Source organism: Myxocyprinus asiaticus, chromosome 4 (assembly GCF_019703515.2).
Source record: "Myxocyprinus asiaticus isolate MX2 ecotype Aquarium Trade chromosome 4, UBuf_Myxa_2, whole genome shotgun sequence".
Taxonomy (NCBI): domain Eukaryota; kingdom Metazoa; phylum Chordata; class Actinopteri; order Cypriniformes; family Catostomidae; genus Myxocyprinus; species Myxocyprinus asiaticus.
In genome coordinates, this window is record NC_059347.1 from 7,594,271 (window position 1) to 7,612,737 (window position 18,467).

An 18,467-nucleotide genomic window follows, 5' to 3' on the forward strand; every position below is an offset into this window, starting at 1 on the left:
ATTATTAAATTTGTTGTTTCCACAACCTCATATTAGCTAAAACAATAGTTTATTTGCACTTCTAGAAAAAAGCTGAAAGGTGATTAAGATCTTTAAAACCTTTGAAGAAATGCTGCCTTGTCACAGCACCTAAAATACACACTTTACCTTGTACTTTCATGTACATTTTAACCTAACATCTGTATGTTGGGAAAGAAGTTTTCAGACATGTTATTTGTCTGAGCTATAAAGTGCTTTTTTTTAGTGCTTTCTCTAAAAAATCCACTCATCACATTTACAGTAGTTTTCTATGTTTTAAAGAAACTTAGAAACATCATGACTAGCAGTCAATAGAAATGTCTTTTTTTCAGTGTAGAAATTTGAAATTGAGCCGTAAAATTTGCTTACCAATCTTGTTTATTGAGGATGAGTTCCATTCATGGTTAACATTATACGGAGATTAAAAAGCCATTTTATTGGTTTGTTGTTGTTTTTTTATCACATACTGTACATGCAACATGGAATACAATATTAACAGTAATCACGTCATTGAGAGATGCATGTTTCCACTCATTTCTCCTTCAGGTAAGCCAAAGCTTTATATTGTGTCTGTGGGTACGGGACTCACAGCTGTGTGGCTTTAACGGCTCATGTTGAGCTTTGACTGACAGCATACAGAGCTGCGGCTTTATTCAGTAAATAACGTTCTCTGACTACCCACATTGAGTTTGATCTGTGATAATGGCCATAAACTATAATATATTTAGCAGAAGTGGGGTACTGCGAACTATTACAAACTTAATCATCATGAAATCTAATTTACATGAGGAAGATTGCATTTACATTTAAATGGTAATTGTACACATAACAGAACACAAATTATAATCTGCAGAAAATAACCTTATTAGATCATATGGATTCAGTCAGATTTACAGAGTAGAAAGTGTTTGTGTATCTGTCAATGCGTGTAAAAGTCCGACGGACGTCTTTGTCATTACATTATTTTATATTGCTTCTTAAAAGCCTATACTACAAATGATTATGTAGATAAATAGGTTTAGAGTGCATTCCAATGTGTTTTTTGCTTAATTCAGCATGTCCTGCGCAGAAATGAATGGCTCACCTTCTCTCGCGCATCTGGACGTGCAGAACCGCAAATCACAAGCAGATGAGCTTATCGCGTGTGTACAGCGGGTCTGTGGAAACTGGATGTCATCTTTTTGAGTTCGGTTGCATTTCTGAAGTGATGTTATGGTTTTTCTGGTCCTGAATTGTTTTTCAAATCTAAAGTGAAACGCTGTCACACAGCTGACACCCCTTGTGTGTGTATGTGTTTGGACTCTAGTCCGTGAACTGCATCACTTCTGCCTTATTTTCGATTGGTCGATTCTGCAATTTTGTAATCAAGGAACTTTTTTAATTGAGTAATCAAATTAAATAGAGTAATCATGACAGCCCTAGTTATAAGTAAGCAATGTCTTAAATTTCTGTGTAAATTTAAAAGCAGAAGAAAACAGTTACATTCTGCCTAGCATCTGCTTTTTTGTTTCACAGCAGAAAGAAAATACGAGGTCGGAACGACATCAGTGTGAGATTAATCCATTAAAACATTATTAACAGATAAAATCAGGATGGTTAACACTCACGGAGCAGGGCCGAACGTTCCGGGCAGCTCTGTTTGGGGAACTGCTCCTCTACATGCTCCTCTACATGCTCCTCTACATGCTCCTCTACATGCTCCTCTACATGCTCCTCTACGCTCTGCGCCATCTCCGATTCAAGATCTATCTTTGGAAACTCCTCCCCACTCTTCACCTCGAAAGGACTCGGCCGCTCCTGGACGGCCTTCACTGTATCATCATTCAAGAATGCTGCAATCCACGCTAAAATGCAAAGACACAACACCAGAAGAAAGAGACACTTCCCCTTCCGCATGATCTTGGACACAGAGGGACAAACGCCCATGACTGGACTTTAGTTTGAGGTGAAGTCCATAGAACAGAAACGGAGGAGGATGGGAGGAAAAACACAAGTCCTGAAAAGAGACATTTGTCTCTTGGTCCACAGGAATTTCTGCTTCAAGTTAATAAGTCACTCTTAAAGTTGTAAATAGTTCCTCCAAAGGCCTCTTAATTCTGTTTTTTGTTTAATTTTGTTGTTCATCTTGTTTTTTGGAGTGGAAAAATGTTGTTTTGGGGAATTACAAATCAGAACTGTTTCTGTGAGATGACTTTTCCTAAAAAAGCTGTAAAGCAGAAAAGAAAAAAATTATTAGGTTACTTGACACAAAAGCAGCATCCTGCAATGTAACATGCAACAGTCCATCTATTTTCTGTTTCTTTTATCATTATTATGTGACTCTTTTATGACATCGTATTGAGGAAATTAAAATAAAGAAAATGAAATTTTATTAATGAAATCAAATTTGAAGTTTTGTGGTTTTTCATCCATGTCTGTTAGCCTTGAAGCCATCTATACACAAGTGTACTGCTAAATTAAATTTTAGCAAATATTCACATTAAAACATTTATTGATTTTCTCTTCCTGGAAAACAGAGCAATTTTGATGCAATCAAGGGTGTATCAAAATTTGTCACCAATCAAATGCTCTCTACAATGAAATTGTAAAATTCTCTCATGATTTACTCACCCTCATGCCATCCCAGATGTGTAAGACTTTCTTTCATCTGCTGAACACCAAGATTTTTAGAAGAATTTCTCAGCTCTGTAGGTCCATACAATGCAAGTGAATGGGTGCCAAAATTTTGAAGCTCCAAAATCCACACAACATAAAAGTACTCCAAACGATTCCAGTGTTTAAATCAATGTCTTTTGAAGCGATATGATAGATGTGGGTGAGAAACAGATCAATATGTATGTCTTTTTTTTTTTTTTTACTATAAATTCTCCCTGCATGGTCAATCTCCACTTCAGTTTCACATTCTCATTCTTCTTCTGTTTTTGGTGATTCACAGGCTTAATGCTTATTGCCCCCTACTGGGCAGAGAGGATAATTTATGATAAAAAGGACTTAAATATTGATCTGTTTCTCACCCACACCTATCATATCGTGTCTGAACACATGGATTTAACTACTGGAGTCGTATGGATTACTTTTATGCTGCCTTTACGTGGATTTTGTAGCTTCAAAATTTTGGCACCCACACACTTCGATTGTGAGGACCTACAGAGCTGAGATATTCTTCTAAAAATCTTCATTTGTGTTCTGCAAAAGAAAGAAAATCATACACATCTGGGATGCCAGGATCGCGAGTAAATCGTGAGAGAATTTTCATTTTTGGGTGAACTATACCTTTAATGTCCAAACAAAAAGCACATTAAAATAATTGCGATATTCACGAAAATGCATAAGTTTTTAATATATTTTGAATATTCGATATATCTGCTACTAGGGCTGCAACTAACGATTATTTTGATAATCTACTAATCTAACAATTATTAGAACGATTAATTGACTATTCTGGCGATTACTGCAAAAAAACTTTATTGTCGACGTTATTGATAACATCGACTATTCGTTTCGGCCCTATCCGCTTCCAACACCAACTTCTAACTAGAAATACCAAGTGATAGCAAAGTATTTAACAAACAGTATATGTCAACACAGGTATGAAAACTGATCACATGGGGTCTTTAATGGAGAGACTACATGGAATATTTGTTCTTTTACAATTTTTGCCACAATGCAGGTAAATGGTTAAAAGGCGACTAAAAATGATGAAAAACCTAAAAGAAATGCTGACCAGTTACAGCATCTAAAATTTTACCTTCATATAAATTCTTCATATTATTATTTTAGATATAAATTAAACAAGTATACTATAAAATATACATTTCCACCTAAAATCTTTGTAGAAAAAAAATAGAAAAAAGAAAGAAAAAGGAAAAATCACTCATTTTCACTTCAACTAGTTCCTTACTAAACTACTGTTCCATTCCTCAGGTTTATAACCTTGAACAATACTGTTTAATTTCCCTCTCCACACACACTGTCTGCCATCACCTCCACCCTTCATCCGTCTCATGTTTCTTGTTGACATACTTCACTGGCTTAAGTCTGTTGTGTGCTTTTCATTATCTGTTTCCTGAAGGGCAATTGTTAACAGGACCTTCTCCTGTCCTGTGAGCTAGCAGATAATTCCATGCCACGTCAAGCCATTTATGATAATGATCAATGATTATGATTTATATGGCAAGGTGTCCACAAGTGTCCACAAATGTACTGCAGGGGGTTCCTATATTTCTAAATGTTTAATATACAGTGTACTGTGTGTGTATATATATCACTGTAAAATTAAGAGACCACTGTAAAATTATCAGTTTCTCTGGATTTACTATATCTAGGTTTGATTAAAATGAAAATTTTTGTTTTAACTAATCATTTTGCAGTGGTCACTTATTTTTTTCCAGAGCTGTATATATATATATATATATATATATATATATATATATATATATATATATATATATAAAATGTAAGTTTTATTTTAAAGTTGAAAGAAACAATGTCTAATATTATCTTTGTTTGATTTTGTTGCTTGTAAAACACATTTTACATGATTTAAAACATGTAAATCTCTCTACGGTGGCAGTTAGTCAACACTTGTTAAGCATAATGTTATACTGTTTGTTAAAGTTCTTCATAAAAGTTATTATAAAGTGAAAAAGAGAAAATGTATCATTTTTATACTGAGGGTCCCTGAGCTAGCTGAGAGTCTGAGTATGGGGTCCCTGGGTCAAAAAAGGTTGACAACCCCCCGGTCTATGGTATAAGATAAACAATGGTGTATAACTCACTGGGATAACTGTATATTGTTTTGTAAACCTAAACAATTTGATATCGGTTCATCTTCCATTAAAATAAGCAATTACATTTAAATCAAATTACAACAACAAGACGACTTGAGAAAGTATCTCTGTTGTATATACACGAGATCATCTTTACGACAGAATAAACCACGATTTATTCTGCGTTCTCAAACCTCTTTTGTAAATCATTTTATTTCACGTAAGCAGAAATTTAAAAGCGATTTTGATCTGATAATTATGCGTTTTGGGTAACAACCGATTCGAGGTAAAATGCGCTTTATTTCAGACGATTCAACTAAAGATGTATTTGATTCTGCTTCAGTTTAATTCAGTTAAAGTTTTATAGATTGTTATGAGACTGTACGTCAGTGTGATTCTCGGTGTCTGATAGCAGTTTCACAAAAGAGGCTGGCGATTAAACTTTATTCATGTAGTATTAACCGACCACAAGCTAGTTTACTGTGCTAGGTGCGCAGGTGAGCTCTTGTTTATTAGTATTTTTAGAAGGGCACACACATATTTATGATAAAAGAGAAAATAATTAAATGTTATAACGACTCACGGTTGTGAACACAGCTGTGCCGTCAGTCTCGCCGAAATGAAGCTCACCGATGCAATGACATACAGTGCTTCCGCAAACACGGACGCACGAGTGACGTCACTGACGCATTCACATACAGCCTCTGCGCAAAAACCGTATGATCCAAACCTCATTCTCTACGCGGGTGTTTCTGTGGGTTATTATGAGCACTGTTGACTTTTATAAAGAAAATTCTCTTAAAACACACTTTTAACACCCTCACTAGTTTATTTAATTAGTTTACTAGCAATATCCAACGGTGTACGTACTGTCACAGGAAAATAATATAATTGTTGTTGTTGTTGTTATTTTTCTGAAAGTTATGAACATTATGAACCCTACAAATTAGTCTCTTATGTTTGACCGTGCTCTGCAAGCCTCCAGAATTTTTCTTTTTTTTTTTTTTTTTCAGAGAAAAAGCTGGATTAGTCTTGGACATGCCAACACAAAAATTTGGCTAGAAGTTAACTTCAAATGCAGAAAAATAAATTGATTGTTTACTAATTAAACTGCTCAAATACTACTGATTTATGTCATACAGGTCACATAAACTACAACACATAGAGACTGTATCACCTAGATATCACATAGAGACTGTGTTTGTTCTCCAAACTACCAAACACAAAACTCACTAAATCATTTAGAAACAATTTGAAAAAAACATGAAAAAATAAATAAATAAATAAAACAAATTAAAGATAAACATCGTATGAAGGTAGGGCTACTAAACATTAGATCTCTTTCAACCAAAGCACTAATTGTAAATGAAATTATTACAGATCATATTTTGGATGTGCTCTGTTTGACCGAAACCTGGCTTAAACCAGATGAATATATTAGTTTAAAAGAATCTACTCCCCCAGATTATTGTTATAAACATGAGCCTCGCCTGAAGGGTCGAGGAGGAGGTGTTGCTGCAATTTACAGTGAAGTTTTTGGTGTTACTCAGAGGATAGGATATAAGTTTGTCTTTTGAACTAATAATGCTTAATGTGACACTGTCAGTTATAAATAAAAAAAACTGTCGTCTTTTACCCTTGCTACAGTATATAGATAACCCGGGCCTTATTCTGATTTCCTTGGTGAATTTACCAATTTTTTTAACAGATCTTGTAGTTACTGTAGATAGAGCTTTAATTGTTGGTGACTTCAGCATTCACATAGATAATGAAAATGACACATTGGGATTAGCATTTATCGATATTCTCAACTCTCTTGGAGTCTGACAAAATGTGACAGGACCAGCTCATCTCCATAATCATATGCTAGATTTAATTCTGTCATATGGAGTTGATGTTGATACTATAGAAATTCTGTCGCAGAACAATGACATCTCAGATAATTACCTTGTCTCTTGTATGCTGCGATCAGCTAATGTTACTCAATTTACACCATGCTATTGTTCAGGTAGAACTATTCTTTCAACCACTAAAGATAGCTTCACTAATAATCTTCCAGATCTATCTCATACACTCTATAAGCCCCAAAGTCTAGAAGAACTTGATGAAATAACAGAAAATATAAATACAGTCTTCTCTAGCACTCTTGATAGTGTCACCCCACTTCGATTAAAGAAAAGCCCCGCACCATGGTACAATAATCACACTCATGCTATCTCTAGAGAACAGCTCAGAAAATGGAGCGCAAGTGGAAGAATGCAAAATTAGAGGTATTTAAAGGTAGTGTTTGTAGCTACAGAAAGGAACTAAAAGCTGCCAGGTCAGCATATTTTAGCAAACTCATAGAAAATAATCACAACAATCCTAGGTGTTTATTCAGTACTGTGACTAAATTGGTTAGGAATAAAGCCTCAACTGAACCAGATGTTCCGTTGCAGCACAATAGTAATGACTTCATGAATTTCTTTACTGATAAAATTGAAATAATTAGAAATAAAATTGGAATTATGCAATCATCTGTCACAGTACCTCAGAAAACAGTGTCTCATAATTTTCCTCACGTGCAACTTCAATCCTTCGCTGTCATAGGTCATGAAGAGCTAACAAAACTTATCGAAACATCAAAAGCCACAACATGTATGTTAGATCCAATACCAACTAAGCTCTTAAAAGAGGCATTCCCTGTAATCTCAGAACCTCTTCTTAATAGTATTAGTTCCTCGCTATCTTTAGGAGCCAAATATGAAAAGAATCTACCTCCTTTTGTGGATTTAGATATTCTAGGAACTATTAATAGGCCAGAATTTTGCGATCGTAATGAATGTGATGGAATATTGCATGGTAGAAGGTCACTTAAGTACTGCAGAGCTAGACCATTCAAAGCTTTGTACGTAGTAAACAGAATTTTTAAATTAATACTAAATTTAACAGGTAGCCAATGTAACGATGACAAAATGGGTCTAATATGATCATATTTAGTCAGCACTCTGGATGCTGCATTTTGAACCAATTGAAATTTATTTATTGACCTTGCTGGACATCCTCTCAGCAATGCATTACAATAATCTAGTCTTGAGGTCATGAATGCATGAATTAGTTTTTTGGCATCAGCAACAGAGTGCATGCGTTGTAATTTAGTAATATTTCTTAGGTGGAAGAATGCTGTTCTACAAACATTGGTAATTTGATTGTCAAAGGACAGATTGGTATAAAATAAAACACCTAAGTTCTTCGCTGTTGAAGATGATGTAACAGTACATCCATCGAGAATCAAATTATATTTAAGCGGTTTGTTTTTAGAGGTTTTTGGTACAATAATTAGTACCTCTGTTTTGTCGGAATTGAGAAGAAGGAAATTTCTGGCCATCCAATCTTTGATTTCATTGATATACTCTGCTAATTTGGAGAACTGTGAAATTTCATCAGGATTTGAAGAAATATAAAGTTGGGTATTGTCAGCATAACAGTGGAAACTTATTCCACGATTCCTGATAATAACTCCCAGGGGAAGAATATATAAGGAGAAAAGCAGAGGCCCTAAAACTGATCCCTGTGGCACTCCATACTTAACTTTTGTTTGGTTTGAAAATTCCTCATTTACATAGACAAAGTGGTAGCGGTCTGCTAAACAGGACCTAAAACATGCTAATGCAAGTCCACAAATGCCAACATAATTCTCTAGCCTATTCTAGAGAATGTCATGATCTATCGTGTCGAATGCAGCACTAAGATCTAAAAGCACTAGAAGTGAAATGCAGCCACGATCAGATGATAAGAGCAAGTCATTTGTAACATTTCTCTGTAGAAATTAAAATAGTTGGGTGGACACTACCTTGTCTAGTATTTTCGACATAAATGGGAGATTTGAAATCGGTCTATAATTAGCCAGTTCTCCAGGGACTCTTGGGACATGTCCTAAGGATAGGAATAGTCTCCCTAACACTGTTCGAGATGCAGACACACTCAGTCAGTTTAAGTCTAGACTAAAGACTCATCTATTTAGCTGGGCATACACCTAATTTATCCTTCAACTCACAATTAGGCTGCTTTAGTTAGATCTGCCAGAACCAGAAACATTGATCATGATCTATCACTCTGCAATAAATTGAATGGCATCTATGCTAATATTATTCTATTTTTATCCCTGTCTCAACCTCAGGACTCCTATCCTGAGGTCACCAGAACCGGCTGGATCCAGCTCTATTCCTGTTTCGTGTTGGACTCCTCTGCTACGTGTCTCTGAGTGATGATGACTAAATGCAGCTTGTGCCAGCCAAACATAACTTCAGTCTATTACGATGGACTTCAGAGGATGAACTGATGACAGCTCCAACCATAAGGCATGGGATACATCATATGCCATTGCCTAAACCTTGGACTTGAAACAGACCTCACCGAAATGACCGGCCGGTTGAACTGCGATGCACCTCACTGATCTCTGCCTGCATCACCTCGGTCTAATGATGGACTACACTCTTATAATGGAATACATAGACTATCAATTAATTGCCAACAATACCCTTCATCAGCCAACTAACAAAGGACAATGCAGTTAATCCAGAACTTCTGCAGTTAATCCAGGATGAACTTCAAAGACATTAGTCATTAATCTTACAGTTTTTACAAAATCTTTGTTTAAACACTGACACTTAACACTTACTTAGTTTAATAATTTTAAACCATGACTTGCTCTATACATAATTAAGTAATATTGGCATTATATTCATGATGTTAGCCAGAGGGGAACTGGCCCCACAGTGAGCCTGGTTTCTCCAAAGGTTATTTTTCTCCATTAAACAACATCTTATGGAGTTTTGTGTTCCTTGCCACAGTCGCCTTTGGCTTGCTCACTGGATATGAGACATTCTAGATATTACAGTTTCATTTTCTGTTAGTGCATGATTTTCTGTAAAGCTGCTTTGAAACAATGTGTGTTGTGAAAGGCGTTATACAAATAAAAATGACTTGACTTGATTTGGTCATGAAACCAACAGTACAAAGCTACTCTCAGGGTGTGGAAAAAAAATTTGCCACAAAAAATAAATAAATAAATACAAAATTCATTTGGCTTTGGAATGATATAAGGGTGAGTTTATGTCAGAATTTTCATATTTGTTAGGGAATGTCAAACCAACTGAGAACTGGGTTCTGAGAACGAGCTTGAAATCATGATTGCCAAGGACACGGCTGATGTCAAGATTTATAATGAAAATGTTATATACTCTATATCAGGGGTACTCAACAGGTGGACTCCGGTCCGGATCCGGACCTAAGGACAATTAAATCCGGATGAGGTCTAAATCTTTGTGCTAGTTATCTGACACCTGGCCAAGTAATATGCCTAGAAACTGCCCTGGTGGCAAAGAAAGCCTATTTATACTTATATTAAGCAAAAAGTATTTTAATGCTTCACTGTTGTTATGTAAATTGTTTGTTTGTTTGTTTGTAGATTTTCACTTTAAAGAAAATATAAAAATGGTCCATTCAGATTTTTTAATTTTTTATCAAAATAAAACAAATCAGAGGACACCCATGAACCCCCATACAGTGTTTTTATTCAAAAGGCCTCCTGTGTACCATATATTCTGAATGTAAAAATATTTAAACACAAAAACTGGACTGCTGTCATTCAGCTTCAAAATGAACTGTTGATCTTATATTTTAATATTCATATTCAAGTGCCCTCGACTGATGAAGTCTTAATGAAATGTTTTAATATTTTGATAGAAGATCCCTCAAACCCCACATGTCACGGATCCACTGGACTCCCTCTCTCACGCCACACTCTGCTTTCTCTCCCTCAGTCCGTCAGTCACCCGCTCTCACTCGCCTGAGTGTTAATCATGCACACCTGCAGCTCATCACCACCCTGTTTGGACTTGCATTTAAACCTTACAATCACACTCAGTCAGTGTCTGGCCTTGATGAAGGTACTTTAGACTCACCTTTTGCTCTGCTGCAGAAGAAAACTACTTACCTGTGTGTAACTTACCTGTTTATCAATGATCTGCTCTGGATGTGCAAGATAAGTAACTTGAAAACCCTGAATGTGCATTATGCTTTTAAATTCTGACCTGCTCCTCAGTTTATGGAAGTTGAGAGTCGGGAACCCTGTGCCACCACCGCCGCCTGCTTCGAAGACCACGGAGTTTACCCCATTATTTTTTGCACTCACTTCTAAAGTGAATGATCCCCCACTGATGTAGGTACGTAGATCCATGAAGACCATTCCTCACAGATTATCAGTGCCCATGCCTGCCACGGTTAATGAGCCAGGGCCAATGCCAGTAGCCTCGACCGTCCCAGAGCCAATGCCAGTAGCCTCGACCGTCCCAGAGCCAATGCCAGTAGCCTCGACCGTCCCAGAGCCAATGCCAGTGGCCTCGACCGTCCCAGAGCCAATGCCAGTAGCCTCGACCATCCCAGAGCCAATGCCAATGTCAGTAGCCTCGACCGTCCCCGTAACAATGCTCCCAGCTGTCCGGAAGAAGAGGAGGTGAAGAAGGGCTCCTACTCACCAGTTGCTGCCAGTGCTCACAACCACGGAGGTCGTTCCCCAGTGGCTGCCAGTGCTCTCGACCACGGAGGCCGTTCCCCAGTGGCTGCCAGTGCTCTCGACCACGGAGGCCGTTCCCCAGTGGCTGCCAGTGCTCTCGACCACGGAGGCCGTTCCCCAGTGGCTGCCAGTGCTCTCGACCACGGAGGTCGTTCCCCAGTGGCTGCCAGTGCTCTCGACCACGGAGGTCGTTCCCCAGTGGCTGCCAGTGCTCTCGACCACGGAGGTCGTTCCCCAGTGGCTGCCAGTGCTCTCGACCACGGAGGTCGTTCCCCAGTGGCTGCCAGTGCTCTCGACCACGGAGGTCGTTCCCCAGTGGCTGCCAGTGCTCTCGACCACGGAGGTCGTTCCCCAGTGGCTGCCAGTGCTCTCGACCACGGAGGTCGTTCCCCAGTGGCTGCCAGTGCTCTCGACCACGGAGGTCGTTCCCCAGTGGCTGCCAGTGCTCTCGACCACGGAGGTCGTTCCCCAGTGGCTGCCAGTGCTCTCGACCACGGAGGTCGTTCCCCAGTGGCTGCCAGTGCTCTCGACCACGGAGGTCGTTCCCCAGTCGCTGCCAGTGCTCTCGACCACGGAGGTCAGTTCCCAGTCACTAATGGCTCCTAGCCCTGAGCCTCCCTCGGCTCCGCCCCTCAAGCCACCCACAGCTCCACCCAGAGCTCCCTGCTCTGTGGCCGCGTCCCAGGCCTCCGTACCCAGTCCCTGATCTGTGGCCGCGTCCCAGGCCTCCGTACCCAGTCCCTGCTCTGTGGCCGCGTCCCAGGCCTCCGTACCCAGTCCCTGCTCTGTGGCCGCGTCCCAGGCCTCCGTACCCAGTCCCTGCTCTGTGGCCGCGTCCCAGGCCTCCGTACCCAGTCCCTGCTCTGTGGCCGCGTCCCAGGCCTCCGTACCCAGTCCCTGCTCTGTGGCCGCGTCCCAGGCCTCCGTTCCCAGTCCCTGCTCTGTGGCCGCGTCCCAGGCCTCCGTTCCCAGTCCCTGCTCTGTGGCCGCGTCCCAGACCTCCGTACCCAGTCCCTGCTCTGTGGCCGCCTCCCAGGCCTCCTGATCCTGTCCCTGCTCTATGGCCGTCTCCCAAGCCTCCTAACCCAGTCCTTGCCCAATGGTCACCTCCCTGGTCTCCTGATCATCCACAGTCTCCTCCCTGGCCACTGGATTTTCCGCCAATCCCTCCTGATCGTCCTCCTGGATCCTCCCCTGTCATCTGTGTCCTCCTGCCCTCCCCCATCTTTGGGCACCAGGAGTCGCCCTTTAGGGGGGTTCTGTCACGGATCCACTGGACTCCCTCTCTCACGCCACACTCTGCTCTCTCTCCCTCACTCCGCTCTCACTCGCCTGAGTGTTAATCATGCACATCTTCAACTCATCATAACCCTGTTTGGACTTGCACTTAAACCTCACACTTATCAGTTGATCGCCTTCTGCCTATGTTCTCTGGTTTTATGAAAGGTTATGTTAATAAGACATTTACTTGCCTGAATACTCACCTCACACTACTTACCTGTTTCCTCTGTGTTCTGTTCAATAAACTCCCACACCTGGGTTCATCTCCAGTTCCTGTGTTGGTGTGTCATTACACCACTACTTTTTTTCTTTTTTTTTTTTTACAAAGTAGTTTTGCTGCCAACGTGGCAAGTTATATAAACTATATTATATAATTTCATAGCCATATGACACTATGTAAGCTACGTTTTATTATTATTATCCGGACCTTTGCTGGGAAGGAAATGTAGAGACCGGACCTCTTGGAACTTTAATTGAGTACCCCTGCTCTATATTATAATATAGAGTTATATTTTGGTCTGTTCCTACCTAAACTAATTGGATTGTTTCAAAAGACATGGATTTAACCACTGGAGTAGCATGGATTCTTTTATTCTGCCTTTATGTGTTTTTGGAGCTTCAAAGTTTTGGTCACCATTCACTTGCGTTAAATGTGCCAACAGAGCTGAGATATTCTTCTAAAAATCTTAATTTGTGTTCTGCAGAAGAAAGAAAGTCATATACATCTGGGATGGCATGTGGGTGAGTTAATAAGAGAATTTTTGGGGTGAACTATTTCTTTAACTACTCCCTCTGATGTTTCTTTCCGGTTCCCCATCATGTGAAACTTGCAAAAATATGACCAGCAAACAAACAATTGTAATAGACTGATGCAATTTGTGCAGGAAATTTATCCTGTGAATGTGTGATTGTGTCTATGTCCCTTCAGGGCTTGACGTATAAAGTATACGCAGATTCAGTAAACATATACACTCAGTAAACAGACTGTTCTGCAAACACTTTATTTTATTAGTCATTTAAGTGTAGAGCCCTAGAAAAATGCTTAGTGATGCAAACACCTTAGATAACAATTGCCTTTGGCAATGTTGCTTCATGTTTGCTGATGATAATCTTGGATCAGATCTGAGCAGGACAATGAATTCAGATCTTCAGTGTGAGAAGAAGCTCAATGGTCACTATCAAGGCGACGAGTCTGCCAGTGATAATTTCAAACATGCTGGAGGTTGTTGGAGGGTCAGCAGGGCCATTAACTCCAGAAGTTGTTAACAACCATTTACAGAGACATGGCAGTGCGCACAGATTTTGAACAACAATGTAAAGGAAGCTTATGACTGAAAATTGGTTAGTGCAACATTGGCCTTAGACAGCCCACATTTAATAATCACACTAACTTGAGCAGAGGAGAAACATAATTCTGGAAGCCGGTAATAATAAATGGCAGAAGTGCTTGGCAAACAGAGCAATACTTATGTATTGTAATACAAAGCCCTGTAAGTGGACTCTCTCCAAACATCAGTAAAGAGGAACAGGATAAGTTTAAGGATGAGTCACACCCAACTTAATGTTGCACTTTACAACGGTAAACATAGCACTGGCTTATCTGATATTTGTTAGATCAGTTGTTTTCAAACAAAGAATATCATCTCAGAATGCTATTCTGTGATGCGGGTTGGCGCTGTTTTGGTGGCATGAGGGGGACCTACACAATATTAGGCAGGTGGTTTTAATGTTGTGACTGATCGGTGTACATATAAACTCAGCAAAAAAAGAAACATCCCTTTTTCAGGATACTGTATTTTAAAGATAATTTTGAAAAATCCAAATAACTTTACAGATCTTTATTGTAAAGGGTTTAAACAATGTTTTCCATGCTTGTTCAATGAACCATAAACAATTAATGAACATGCACCTGTGGAATGGTCATTAAGACACTAACAACTTACAGATGGTAGGCAAATAAGGTCACAGTTATAAAAACTTAGGACACTAAAGAGACCTTTCTACTGACTCTGAAAAACACCAAAAGAAAGATGCCCAGGGTCTCTGCTCATCTACGTGCCTTAGGCATGCTGCATAGAGGCATGAGGACTGCAGATGTGGCCAGGGCAATAAATTGCAATGTCTGTACTGTGAGACGCCTAAGACAGCGCTACAGGGAGACAGGAAGGACAGCTGATCATCCTCACAGTGGCAGACCACGTGTAACAACACCTGCACAGGATCGGTACATCCAAATATCACAACTGCGGGACAGGTACAGGATGGCAACAACAACTGCCCGAGTTACACCAGGAACGCACAATCCCTCCATCAGTGCTCATACTGTCCGCAATATGCTGAGAGAGGCTGGACTGAGGGCTTGTAGGCCTGTTGTAAGGAAGGTCCCTTACCAGACATCACCGGCAACAACATTGCCTATGGGCACAAACTCACCTTCGCTGGACCAGACAGGACTGGCAAAAAGTGCTCTTCACTAATGAGTCGTGGTTTTGTCTCACCAGAGGTGATGGTCAGACTCGCGTTTATCGTAGAAGGAATGAGCGTTACACCGAGGCCTGTCCTCTAGAGCGGGATCGATTTGGAGGTGGAGGGTCCGTCATGGTCTGGGGCGTTGTGTCACAGCATCATCGGACTGAGCTTGTTGTCATTGAAGGCAATCTCAAATCTCATCCTGCTATTACCCTCCAGCATGACAATGCCACCAGCCATCCTGCTCGTTCTGTGCGTGATTTCCTGCAAGACAGGAATGTCAGTGTTCTGCCATGGCCAGCAAAGAGCCCGGATCTCAGTCTCATTGAGCACATCTGAGACCTGTTGGATTGGAGAGAGAGGGCTAGGGCCATTCCCCCCAGAAATGTCTGGGAACTTGCAAGTGCCTTGGTTGAAGAGTGGGGTAACATCTCACAGCAAGAACTGGCAAATCTGGTGCAGTCCATGAGGAGGAGATGCACTGCAGTACTTAATGCAGCTGGTGGCCACACCAGATACTGACTGTTACTTTTGATTTTGACCCCCCCTTTGTTCAGGGACACATTATTCCATTTCTGTTAGTCACATGTCTGTGAAACTTGTTCAGTTTATGTCTTAGTTGTTGAATCTTTTTATGTTCATACAAATATTTAAACGTTAAGTTTGCTGAAAATAAAAGCAGTTGAAAGTGGGAGGATGTTTCTTTTGCTGAGTTTATATACATTCTGAGATGCTATTCTTTTCACCACAATTGTACAGAGTGGTTATCTGTGTTACCGTAGACCAACAATCATCCATGTGATTATCTAATCAGCCAATCATGTGGCAGCAGTGCAGTGCATAAAATCATGCAGATACTGGTCAGGAGCTTCAGTTAATGTTCACATCAACCATCAGAATGGGGTAAAATTGTGATATCAGTGATTTGATTGTCATAATTGTTGGTGCCAGATGGGCTGGTTTGAGTATTTCTGTAACTGCTGATCTCCTGGGGTTTTCATGTACAACAGTCTCTGGAATTTACTTCGAATGGTGCCAGAAACAAAAAACATCCAGTGAGCAGTAGTTCTATAGATGGAAATGTCTTGTTGATGAGAGAGGACAACAGAGAATGACCAGACTGGTTCGAACTGACAAAGTCAACGGTAACTCAGATAACTACTCTGTACAATTGTGGTGAGAAGAATAGCATCTCAGAATGCTATTCTGAGATGCGGGTTGGTGCTGTATTGCCGGCATGAGGGGAACTTACACAATATTAGGCAAGTGGTTTTAATTCTGTGGCTGATCGGTGTATGTATACTGTAGACAGGGTTGGGGAGTAACAGAATACATGTAACAGGATTACGTGCTTAAAATTACAAAATATAAGTAACTGTATTCCACTACAGTTACAATTTAAATCATTGATAATTAGAATACAGTTACATTCAAAAATTATTTTGATTACTGAAGAGATTACTTTGTATTTTATTGTCATTTGTTTCATTTAATATTTAGTCCTTTCAGATGGAAAACATGGTATACATATAAATGATGCGATCCAAAGTGCATTTGAACAGCGGTGAAACACTTTCTTATGATGTGTTACATTCATACGAGCAGACAGAGAAGTTTGGAGCAGAAGAAATAGAAATAAACCTTGTGTAAATTGTCAGCTTTATGTTAAGCTAAAATGCTATTTATAACTATTTTACATGCATATGTTACCAGGCACAATCATATTCTTTTATCAAGAAAATTCACAATAGATAATAATTTCTTTTTTTCTAGTAAGAAATAAGATATTAGGGCAAAAATCCTATTGTTTTCCTGTAAAAATATCAAAAAATCCTTAAAACAAGATCAATTTGATTCATCTTGTTTTAGAAACAACACTGTATAAGATATTTAGGTTTTTCAGAGAATGTATTTTTAACATGTGTATTTTGTCTTACTGTACTGGCAGAGTTTTTATAGTCAAAACAAGTGAAAAAAATCTACCAGTGCTGAAGAAGTAAACCAAAGTATTTAGAATATGTTACTGACCTTGAGTAATTTAACGGAATACGTTACAAATTATATTTTACAGCATGTATTCTGTAATCTGTAGTGGAATACATTTCAAAAGTAACCCTCCCAACCCTGACTGTAGATATATATATATATATATATATATATATATATATATATATATATATATATATATATATATATAATTCTAGAATAATTTATTCTGTTTGCCCTAAAAGTCGATTTCATGAGGGCAAGCTTTAATAGTGGCAGAAACATCAGATTTAGTGTACTCATGAACATTGAACAATCCTGTCAATAATGTAACCAGTCTTAAATGCTTTTAGACAGAAGTTAGTTCACCCAAAAATAATCATTCTCTCATCATTTACTTACCCTCATGCCATCCCAAACTCATATGACTTTCTGTCTTCAGCTGAACACAGAAGATAATTTGATGAATATCTCTCTGTCTGAACAATGTAAATGTCAATGGGGTCCAAAACTTTCAATCTCTAAAAAGGACATAAATGCAGCATTAAAGTAATCCATACGATTCAAGTGGTTTAATACTTGTCATCTTAAGTGATAGGATAGCTATGGGTGAGGTAGCATTTCCACTTGAACAACGTACTAAGCCACATTTCACATTTCTTGGCACGGTTAGCTAACCACACTGATGGAATGGCTTCAGTACATTGGGAATCACGATTGTCAATTTGTCAATGGCAAGGTAACTCAGTTGTTTCTGGGGTTGTGTCTTAATCAGCTTCCTAGTTTAGTAGTCAGGGCACTGACCATTGAGTCGGCCATTACTAGGGCTGCCCCAATCGCACAATTGTTTCAGTGCACGTTTTCTCCCTAAAAATTCCCAGAATGCACAGTTAAAACCAGGGAGCATCATTACTCACTATGTTCCCTTACGGAAACATTGTCATGTCTTCTGAAGTCATGCAAGTCATTAGAAGACGAGCTTAAGTGTAAAATTATTCATTAAAAGGCTTCTTTTCTCTTTATAAAAGATGTTCTTTTTAGTAACTTTGATCTATAATGTGTGTGAAAGGGAAACAATCTTTTAAATATTATAGTTTTTAGAAGAAGATTAAATAATACACCCATTTGTATTTTTATTTCTTCATTTATGTCATTTTCCTTTCATAATAACACTGTACGTTTTAATGTCTACCACGAAAATGCACAACAGTGCCATTTATACAGCAACAATGTTGATTAAAAACAGCTGTTTAGGGGGCCTGGGTAGCTCAGCGAGTATTGACACTGACTACTACCCCTGGAGTCACGAGTTCGAATCCAGGGTGTGCTGAGTGACTCCAGCCAGGTCTCCTAAGTAACCAAATTGACCCTGTTGCTAGGGAGGGTAG

At 39.3% G+C, this 18,467-nt stretch overlaps 1 protein-coding gene across 3 annotated transcripts in view; it reads right to left on the reverse strand.

Annotated features, from left to right (window-relative positions):
* LOC127435954 (beta-1,4-galactosyltransferase 4-like) overlaps window positions 1-5,454 on the reverse strand; it is a 40,551-nt gene extending 35,097 nt beyond the window's left edge. For 2 of the 3 annotated variants that reach the window (XM_051689819.1, XM_051689803.1), the window contains exons 1-2: window positions 5,371-5,454; window positions 1,626-2,224 (exon numbers count right to left, since the gene is read on the reverse strand). In XM_051689819.1, the coding sequence (XP_051545779.1) occupies window positions 1,626-1,944 (319 nt within the window). In that variant the 5' untranslated portion in view covers window positions 1,945-2,224; window positions 5,371-5,454. The remainder of the gene's footprint in view (window positions 1-1,625; window positions 2,225-5,370) is intronic. The other variant, XM_051689810.1, reaches the window with a different exon arrangement.
* Window positions 5,455-18,467: the final 13,013 nt, after the last annotated feature.